This window comes from Vicia villosa, linkage group LG7 (assembly GCF_029867415.1).
Source record: "Vicia villosa cultivar HV-30 ecotype Madison, WI linkage group LG7, Vvil1.0, whole genome shotgun sequence".
Lineage (NCBI taxonomy): Eukaryota > Viridiplantae > Streptophyta > Magnoliopsida > Fabales > Fabaceae > Vicia > Vicia villosa.
This window is the reverse complement of record NC_081186.1, coordinates 92,231,595-92,241,833: the sequence shown is the minus strand read 5'-3', so window position 1 is coordinate 92,241,833 and position 10,239 is coordinate 92,231,595. Positions and strand designations below refer to the sequence as shown.

The 10,239-nt window shown below is 32.5% G+C and overlaps 1 protein-coding gene across 1 annotated transcript; it reads right to left on the bottom strand.

Moving 5' to 3' along the window:
* Positions 1-2,435: 2,435 nt before the first annotated feature.
* Positions 2,436-7,626, bottom strand: LOC131617835 (integrin-linked protein kinase 1). Its single transcript, XM_058889088.1, has 12 exons — positions 7,262-7,626; positions 7,082-7,156; positions 5,853-5,948; positions 5,625-5,710; positions 5,411-5,531; positions 4,639-4,718; positions 4,420-4,482; positions 4,148-4,266; positions 3,721-3,806; positions 3,110-3,231; positions 2,912-3,023; positions 2,436-2,705 (listed from the first exon to the last, which is right to left on the bottom strand). The coding sequence occupies exons 1-12, from the start codon at positions 7,577-7,579 to the stop codon at positions 2,610-2,612; spliced, it is 1,374 nt and encodes a 457-aa protein (XP_058745071.1). The 5' UTR covers positions 7,580-7,626; the 3' UTR covers positions 2,436-2,609.
* Between the last annotated feature and the right edge of the window lie 2,613 nt (positions 7,627-10,239).

The following is a 10,239-nucleotide window of genomic DNA, read 5'->3' as shown; positions in this document are numbered from 1 at the left end:
AGTTAAAGATGCAAGTAGAAAAATTAGGGTTTGGTGATCACTACAAATATTCTTTGATGGTGGCACTCAACCTGAATAAATATCTAGCCTCGTCTCCAAGAAGATTCAAGTAAGGATATATATAATTGGTTTACTTGACAAGTTTTGAAGCTTCAAAATGTGAAAGAGAGGAAGTGTGAAAGCTCGCCCATTCGCGTTTAAGTAGTGTGAAAGATAGGAAGTGTAAATATTCTAGTTGGGGTATTATTGTAAATTCACGAAGGAGTTTTTTTCTTGGTTAAATCCACCCAAATCTCCTTCCACACTGAATTCCCTACATCATTAGTATTCTGGGTTGGGCCTATGACTGACCCACTGTCGGGCAGGGCCCAATCCTGCATGAAGGCCCAACGGGTGATCCACTTGCTCAGTCGTTGGGAGCTTCACAGTCACGTGCCCATCATAGAGCACGTGGTCAACTACCCACCGAAAGATTCGATCTTCCTTCTCCGAACTCTACGGGCAATCCATCTAGGATGGGAGTTACGCGCTGACTTTGCCCTACCACGTAGGATCTTGGAAGTCTCCTGTTTTGGGCCTCCACGATCCAGCCCAAAACAGAAGATCTTGGCATAGCGCTGGGAGCTATAAATATCCTCTTTCACAAGAGGGTCAGGTAATCAATTCACTTTCATTCTACATACTTGCTTTCTCACTCTGAACCTTATTTTGGCATAGGAGTCTATTGCAGATACCCCATCCTCTTCTTTAGACCAACCAAAATCATGTTACAAGCCAAGACGATTGTCTGATCCCGGTAAGATCAGTAAGCTTTTATTACGGAGTGGATCCCACCCCTTTTGGAGACCTAACTATGTAGCCGCATAAGCCCGTCAGAGTGGCACAAATACAAACACGGAGCACATGCCCGTCGAGTGGCACATAACGACTTAGGCCTACTAGTGAGTCGGGCAAAAGGTACCGATTTGGTTTTAGTATTGATCGATCTTCAGCCCCAAATATCCGAGATGCACATTTATGGCTTAATTATGGACATCAAATATGAAAGTCTCAATCACTATTAAGGATCAAATCAATCACATTCAAGGTATTAATTGTGTATTCCAAAACTGGAGGCCAGCTTCGCTATAAAAAAATGGAATATACAAAGTGATAGACAATTGTCATTAAGCATACTGAGATCAACCCTTATAGATTAGGCATTAGAAGGTGTTCTGGATTGACACAATGGCCAAACATGGCCCAAACCACTCCTACCCTAGGACAACCAAATAGCCTTGACTCAACCACCTAAGGATAGTAATAATGTCATCTCCCCTGCCCGATGGTCGGGCTCTCCCCTCTTCTACGCCGAGGACAGCGTAGATCGCTGCCATCGACCATCTCAGCTTCCTCGCCATCGATAGGGCAGACACCCGACTCCCCGTTGACTAGCCGAGCAACCCCGACTCGTTAAGCCTTTCTGCCGACGAAGAACACCTTTCTGCCCGATCAACGACTAGTTTTGGGTAGTCTCCCAGGATTCTTCAACATGCTCCGAGAATACTGGCAGTCACACGTTTTGGGCCTAAGTTCACGATCCAGCCCAAAACATGGACCAATGGCCAGGCATTGGGGGACAATATAAAAACCCTCTCATTTGAAGGTCAAGTAACACAATTTTAAACCCTTAAAACACTCTCACGTATCTGTGCTCATACTGACTTGCTCGTTGGAGTGCCTTACAAGTACACTCCCTCATCCTCTTCATCAGAATCGTGCAGACGTCTCTGACCCACTTTCTGATTCCGACCCCCTCGGAATCAGAAGGGTAATTAATTTGTGTATCTAGCGTGTACACTTTAGACTAAGGTTTTGTTTGACAAAGATATCGGTTAGTTGATAAGCTACCAGATAACTTATAACTGATAGCTTATAACAAATGATTGATAACCGATAGCTAATAAAGTAATTGAAGTGTTTGGTAAAATTAATTGTTCAACTAGCTTATAAATATAAAATGACATAAAAGACATCTAATAGATAATTATTTTATTTTAAATTAAAATAAATTATAAAGGTAAGAGTGCAAGAAAAAATGAGTTTTAGTTAAAATATTGAAGGTAAAAGTGGAAGAAAAATGATAAGTTAAAAGATAAAATGCTATTTAAAGTAGTGTCTGAAAAATAAGTTATAAACTAGTCAAATAAATTATAAGTTTATGACGAAAAAGACGGTTACTAAACAGGTATAAATTGTCACGAGTTTATAAGCTATAAAATATAAACTATAAGCTCAAAAATGTGTCTTGCTAAACATATACTAAAACTCGTCCTGCGATGCTACGCTATTATTAAATTATGAGCATATTGAAATGAAACATGACAATAAAAATTGACTTGCATGGGCTTTTCTCAGAAAAAAAAATCAAATAATATGAACAATTATTTTAATAATTAAATCATAAATCTAGAAGAATAAAAACTCAACAAACTCCAAGCATAACTGCAAGTTATTTATTACTCACAAAAAACTACACTGCACATGACTTTGTGGAAACCACAATTATGTGTGTTTTTTTCCTTCTTGAAACAAAACTGATGCTCTTGCTGCTTTGGATGGCCAATTGTTTATCTAACCGTAGAGCGAGCTGATGGGCTATCAGGATTTGTAGGATACCCCTTAAACATGGCCTCCAAACTCCATAAGCATGAAGGAGTCAAAGCCTATATACCATGTAAGAAAATGCATAACTATTAAAATCAAGAGAAAAATAAACACTACTCATAATGTAAATTAATTAGGTCTTTTCCAAATGATGAACGGATTCTGAACTGTTAAACAGAAGAAATAACAATGGAATAGAGCAGCGAAGCCACATACAGGTGGTGATTGAAATTTAGAAAGAAAAAAAAAACAAAGATTTTCATACCTTCCAGCGCTTCTTTTGAGCAAGATGATGGTTGATATTATCCAACCTCTCTATTATTTTGTTAAACGTTGGTCTTCTATAGGGTTCTTCATCCCAACATTCCTCAATTAACCTATGAAAGAAAAGAACATTTCATGAATGTTGAAACGTAACATTCAATCAAATATGCTGCCAATAAAACATATTTAAGTTACTTACTCTTTTAATCCATTAGCATAACGCTTTGGCGATGCCTTAAACGGTGGCCGCTCATTTTTCACATATGCTTTAGGAACTTCATTTTCTGGCTTTCTATAAAATGGTGGACAACCTTCAATCATCTAGAGTAGTAAAAAAACCATTATGTTCCGGTTAATATCAGCAAATGCGTTAATATGAACACATCTTTACATTACAAAAATTAGATAGAGCAAAAGAACCAGGCTAATTTGATCCAACAATAAACTCTTAAGCACGGTATCTAAATAACATTATCATGACTATATAAATATGTATAATTTTATAGTTGAATCTTTAGGATGAACTAATGGGAGGGGCGCAACCAAAAAAACTAAAGGAAGGGCATAGCTCATAAGTCAACAGTACTCAAACTCTCTATAAGCTCACACTGACGCTACGTATATTCTTGATAAGTCAAGAGTACTCAAACTCTATAAGCATGTTATGGTTTATTAGTTTTATATCAATACCAGAGAAGAACGGACCACTTAGATATTATAGGTAAATAATCAGCCTCAAAGTTATTACAAAGCTCCGGAATATCAAAACATGCGCGTGCACGTATGAGCAGTAATAGTATAGATTTTTACCTCTTGTAATATCAAAGCAAAAGAAAACACGTCCACTTTGGTGTCATATTCCTCATTTCTGTAAACCTCTGGTGCAACATACCGCCCTGTTATACATTTGAGTTGAACTAACTCATCAATAAGAACTACACAAAACAGAACTAAGTACAAACAACATAATCAAAATTAAGCCAATTAAATGATTAAGAAATAACGAGATTCGGAATTAATTGATGAATCTAAGTTAGTAAAATTGAAGCCAACTGACAACTGTCATTAGTAGTCACTTGGTAAAAACATTTCTTTTCTTCTATCTTTTGTAGAATATGCAATAATCTCATAGATGACAGTTTTGTCGAATAATGGTTGCAACATTGCTTTTTTTGCAGAATAACATGACCAACTATGAATGTTACAAGACTACACAAAGCAAGAAAAGAAAACATACATGATGTATCCTGGCATGTCACAGGTCTGTCTTCTTTGACTGTTTTGGTGATTTTGAGTGACTTGCTAACTCCAAAGTCTGCAACTTTCAGATGTCCAGAATCATCCCGGAGAATATTTCTGTTAACTTACTCGTTTACAATGAAGAAACTTTAAACAGTTCCAATCATTCAAAATTGGATGAATGATGCATGCTGCTACTAATCCATTATATTTCATATGCATGAAGAATATTTAAATCAATTAGATGTGGCAGGAGATAAAAAAACATACGAAGGCTCAAGATCTCGGTGTATTATGGGGTCGGGTTTATGCTCATGCAAATAGTTCATTCCCCTGTAAAATATACATCAAAATATGTCATATATATAACAGATGTCAATTTCAATTTGTACATCTTAATAGAAAGGATATTTTTTTTAACAGTCAACTCATTAGAAACAAAATAACTTGTTTCTTCCCAAATTCAAAATATAAAAGCTCCTGACTGACCTAGCAATATCAAGTGCAAACTTCACAACTGTAGATGGTTTTAATGCACCTTTCCGCTTTAAGTAGGCACGAAGATCCCCCTAAAAGGTGATAATCCATTTCAAATTGTTAGAAATTACATTTGTGAAAGATAGAAGTATAGCTAACCAGATAAAACACAAGAAAAATATCTCACAAATTACTGGAGCAGTAGATGCAAGTGTTCATCTTGAAAAAACAAATGAAAAATATGATTTTGAAAATCTAAGGTATTTCGGATAGATAAGTGGCTTAAAAATAGGGGAAATGCAGATATAAAGAGAAACAGAACTCCCATTTTAACATCTAGTCCAATTTTGGGCAGATATTTCAAAAAACTACTAGGCAACAAACATCTGTCGACTATCATCAGTACTTAAAATCCTTGACTACAGATAGGTGTGACTTGATAGAACATGGCCACCTTTGATTGACCCATACAAATAACTACAGCATCTCAACAATTATTCTAAGTCCAAGGAAAAATTCTCTGATATTAAGTTTTTAATCAAACATGATCTCCTACCCAATGCTGGATTTCTAATTATGTTATTGGAATAACAGTTCTCACTATCTCTAAAGACTATATGCAGGCAGTGATGAATTCTGATCATATTTTATTCTGCAGGCAACATTCTTCTCAATAGTATCAACAAAAAAGAACTAACCACCATGATGTGTTCATCAACACCATGAGCAACTACAAAAGATCATAAAAATCTTCCGGCATACCCTGTGTAGCATCAATACTAACCTGAGGTAGGTATTCTGTGACAATCATCATTGGGGTGCTTTGTGTCACGGCACCCAAAAATTGGACGACATTTGGATGCCTTGCTTTCTGAAGTAATGTAAGCTCATCATGAAATGCCTTTCTGAGAGACATGGCAATACATATTGTGAATTGAATAATCCAATTAGTATGAATAAAGCAAACAATTGTATAATTACTAATTAGACCAACTCACACTTTATCATCGTCAGTGAATACTTCCTCCCCAAGAGTTTTAACAGCTACTTGAATTCCACCCCATAATGCACTCCGGAAAGTTCCCTAAAATATGCAATGCAAAATGAGCAAGGGTGAAAGACAGATAGTAACTTGCAATAATATGTTAGGAGGTAGGACAAAAGAAGAAATCGAGGAATAAAACAGGAAAATGAAAAACAGTTAAAAAAGGAACTTAAAAGAATACCTTTGTTATGCAAACACTATTTGTAAAATCAAGTTCAGATGAATCAATCTCATATTCAGGGACTTCACGGGCATTTTGGACATGCATAGGAGCTTCCTACAAACAGTGAGAGAAGAGTTAGCAATGTGATGTCACAATTTACAATTGTTGTTCAATTGCTCAAGATGTTATGACCCTCAAACAAAAGGGCTCTTGCATTGGCAAGGAATCGCCCAATTACCCGACACACTGAAACTCAAATTCAAATTTTATTAGAAAAACAGGAACCCCTAGGATGAGTTGGATAAGCCTATTGCTTGTTAAAGCTTATAGATGTTGGTCGACAAGTTATGAAAGAGACTTCTGAAAAATTGATAAACAGAAGCTAATTTAAACTTATATGGGATGTTGGCCTTTGAAAATCCAAGTTTAAGCAAGATTGTTATGAGAAGAGTGCTGGCAACACACTCTTTTCAACACACAATCTCTCATAGATTGAAATTCAAAATAGCTCAGTGAGAGACATAGAATAGTCAAAATCAAAAAGTAATTACCATTATTGAATTATAGAAACATGAAGTTAAAGATGAAGTTCAAAAAGAATTCTAAAGTATTTGATGAACCGATGAAAAAAAAACTTGTACAATAGAGAATAACTCTAGCTATTTATATGGTACTGTGCTAACTGAATTCAGTTTAGTTAGTTACACTAGGTGCTGATTCAACACAACAACTAAATCTACACAGAAATGAAACTAATTACATTTTGCCTGACTATTTTATTTCTCTAATAAGTTCTACTATTTTGAAATCGTATCCCACAAATTTACTTGGGTCCCACACGAATTTGGAAGGACTAATGTGAATTGAATCGTGTGTATTGCAAATAGAACCCGAGAGTTTTTGTTTGTGTGAACTGATATCTCTGCGCATGCCGCAGCTGCATAACTAATTATTTGAACTGAAAGGACCACAATAGAAAACAAAAAACTAAATTGAAAGAGATTTTTGCTATCTCATTTTTCCATTGCTATGATCATAAAATTTACTACACTCTAAAAAGCTCACATGTTAAAAGCATAAAATGATAGGTGGCAATGTTTGAATAAACAACTTAATGAATAGCTTATATTATAAGTGGTTATATATAATTAATATTTTCACGAACTCTTGCAAACACTCTCACAAGTGCTTATAAGCTCAGAAAATCAATTCAAACCGACTCAAAAATTTAAAATGAAGATACAAACCGGGGGTTTTGCACCATGCTGCTCCAAAAGTTTGACAACATCATGATTTTTGTAGTACAACGCATCTGCAAGAGGCTGTTAAACAAACAAACAAACCAGTAATCAATACAGTAAACAGTTCCACCAAAAACTAAAAATATATTATATATAAGCTAAAACGATTGCATTGCATTGCATTACAGTGCTACACCAACGATCTTGAGGATCAACTTCAGCACCTCTTTGAATCAACAACTGAACAACGTCGGTTCGTCCTTGACATGCAGCGATGTGGAGAGCGGTGCGGCCGTCAATGTCTCGGAAATTGACGTCACAGCCGTCGTCTAAAAGCTCGTTGATTGCTTCCAAGTCGCCTTCGTTTGCTAAATACATCAAACGAACCGTTGGATTCAACGCTACCGATTCCGGCGCGTCGACGGTGACGGAATCATCACGGTCCGGTGCCCGAGAGGATTGTCTGACTAGAGAGAAGCAAGACTGAAGCTTATTGGAATCCATCGAAAAAAGCACTGAAAGAGAGAGATACCTGATTGCGGTGAAGTGTGTGTTAGACTTAGGATTTTACCTAAACAATAAAGTAATAATATAATAATAATAATAATAATAATAATAATAATAATAATAATAATAATAATAATAAAAAGTTAGCATCAACCATTTTCTCTAATAAATAATAATAATAATAATAATAATAATAATAATAATAAATTTCTAAGATAATAATTTTCATATTATATTATATAATAGTCATACATTATTATAATATCACTCATTTACAACTATGAATTTGCCTTAATTATATTAAATATTTTCAAAGATATATATATATATATATATATATATATATATATATATATATATTATTGACTATTATATGTTTTAAAAAAAAATTTAATTACTCTTTTTTTTATTTTAAATATTGTTCATAATTACATTTCAATTATCTACTTTAATTGAATATGTTTTTTGTTACAAATCTTTTTTATTATTTTTATAACACAATTATATTTTAATTTAATATTTTTATCATTACAAATTCCAATTTATATATTACAAAAGTGATTCTATTTAAATGAATTTAATATTATAAAATATAAATAAATTAAAGTATAGTATATAAAATTCTATCCCAATTAAGCTTGAAAATCATGTTTTAAATTTTAATTTTAAAATTGAATTCTTAATTAAAAAAGTGTAAAAAAAATTTTAAAAAATAAATAAATTTATATTATAAATAACATCACATATTCGTAAATGAGAAAAGAAGTGCTGCATTGATAGTGTAAAATAGTCTTACACCGTCAACTAATCACCATGTATTTAATTATACTCTATTTTTATTTTAAATTTTTTATTGACATGATAAATTATTGATTTTATATTGGTTGAGTGTGTAAAAAAAATTTACATTGACCGTGTATGAATATTATTCTCTTCATAAATAAGATTAATATTATATTGAAAAAGAATGAGAAAAAAAAATGTTAATTAGAAAATAAAAAGAATCAAAAACTATCAAATGAAAGAAAAAATAATTTATTTTAAATTTGATTTTTTCTTGTCAAAATTAAAAACATATAATACAAAAATAAAACTCACCTCACATGTACAGAATTTTTAACCAATCAAAACAATCATAATTTTGAAAAAGACTTGTTTAATTTAAACTGCTTTAATTTAAAAGCATACTTTAATTTAAATTAGTCTTTAAATTTAAAGAATTAAAAGAATTGGAAAAAAAAGTTTATAAATATAAAGAATTAAGTAAAGAGCAAAAGAATGTGATTTGTTTATTGAAGCAGGAGCATGGGATAAGAATAAAGAGAGACTGAGGAATGTTTTATTGGAAATTAAAAATTCCATCGGTGGAATGGATAGGAATTGGATTCTAGTTGGGTCTTGTTTTGTCCTCTCCTCAAGTAGCTTTTTCGAACACTACAAAATACAAATATATACTATTTCCGTGTAAAGGGCAATAGTGATCTTCTCACGTACTAGAAGTATTTTTCCACATTTACTTCCATTGTGGGTCATGCATTGTAAACCATTCATCATCATTGAAAATATTTCATTTTATTTTTTTCCTCACATCATGCATTAAAATGTGAGCCGTTCTATCTTTTTATTGGATAGTTGGCATTGTATTAATTTATTGTTCATTGATATTTATTTTATAACAATATTATTTACTAGTCCCTTCGTTTTTTTTAAGTGCCGTTCTAGTAAATAAAAACTTTTACACTTTTTAGGTTAGGCTATAGGTTTCTGTAGATTGGCCTGGCCTAATCCGATTCCTAATCGGGATAGATGAAACATCTTAATTATAAGTAAATATTTTTTTTTTAGGTTTATTGAGTAATGAATGTATTTGGTTTATATAAAAGATCAGATACCTTCGTTGTTCAATGAACTTAAAAGAAAATATTTGATTATAATAATCGTCGGAGTAGCTTTTTTTTGGAGTTCAAAAAATACTTGAAATGATGCATAATGATTATGAGGAATTGAGAGCATCTGCTACATATGCACAAAAGAAAAAATTCAAAATTCAAAAAAAAAATCTAAAGTTTGTTCTATTTTTAATAAAAGGTAGACTCGACTAGTTGATTCGTACGAGTTTATAAAAAATAAAAAATAACTTTCAAAAACCTCTAAATTATATATATATATATATATATATATATATATATATATATATATATATTTATAAATATATTAATGCATCATATATAAGGGTGACAAAGCGGGTTGTCTACTCCGTTTAAATATGTCTTATTTAAGCCCGTCCAAAAATGAGGTGGAGTGGCAGGCGCCTACTTAAGTCAAGTCCCTCCGTTTACTAACGAGTTAGCGGGTTGGCGGGTCGGACCGTCAAACTTTTTCCTTTTTAAAGTTTAATTTACTAATTTATTTACAATTTTTTTAATAATTTATAATTTATTTACTACTTTGTTTACAAATATTTATATTTGGTTGATTTTTGATTTCATATGTCATTATCTTCTAAATAATAATACATACTTTTAAGAGTTATTATATAATAAAAAATATAAAAAGTTGTAGTATTTTACTAAACAATAATAAAAAAATATTGTTGTTTCATTACTTCTTAATTTTTAATTCATATCTCATAAATTATTGAGCTTCATAGTTGCAAC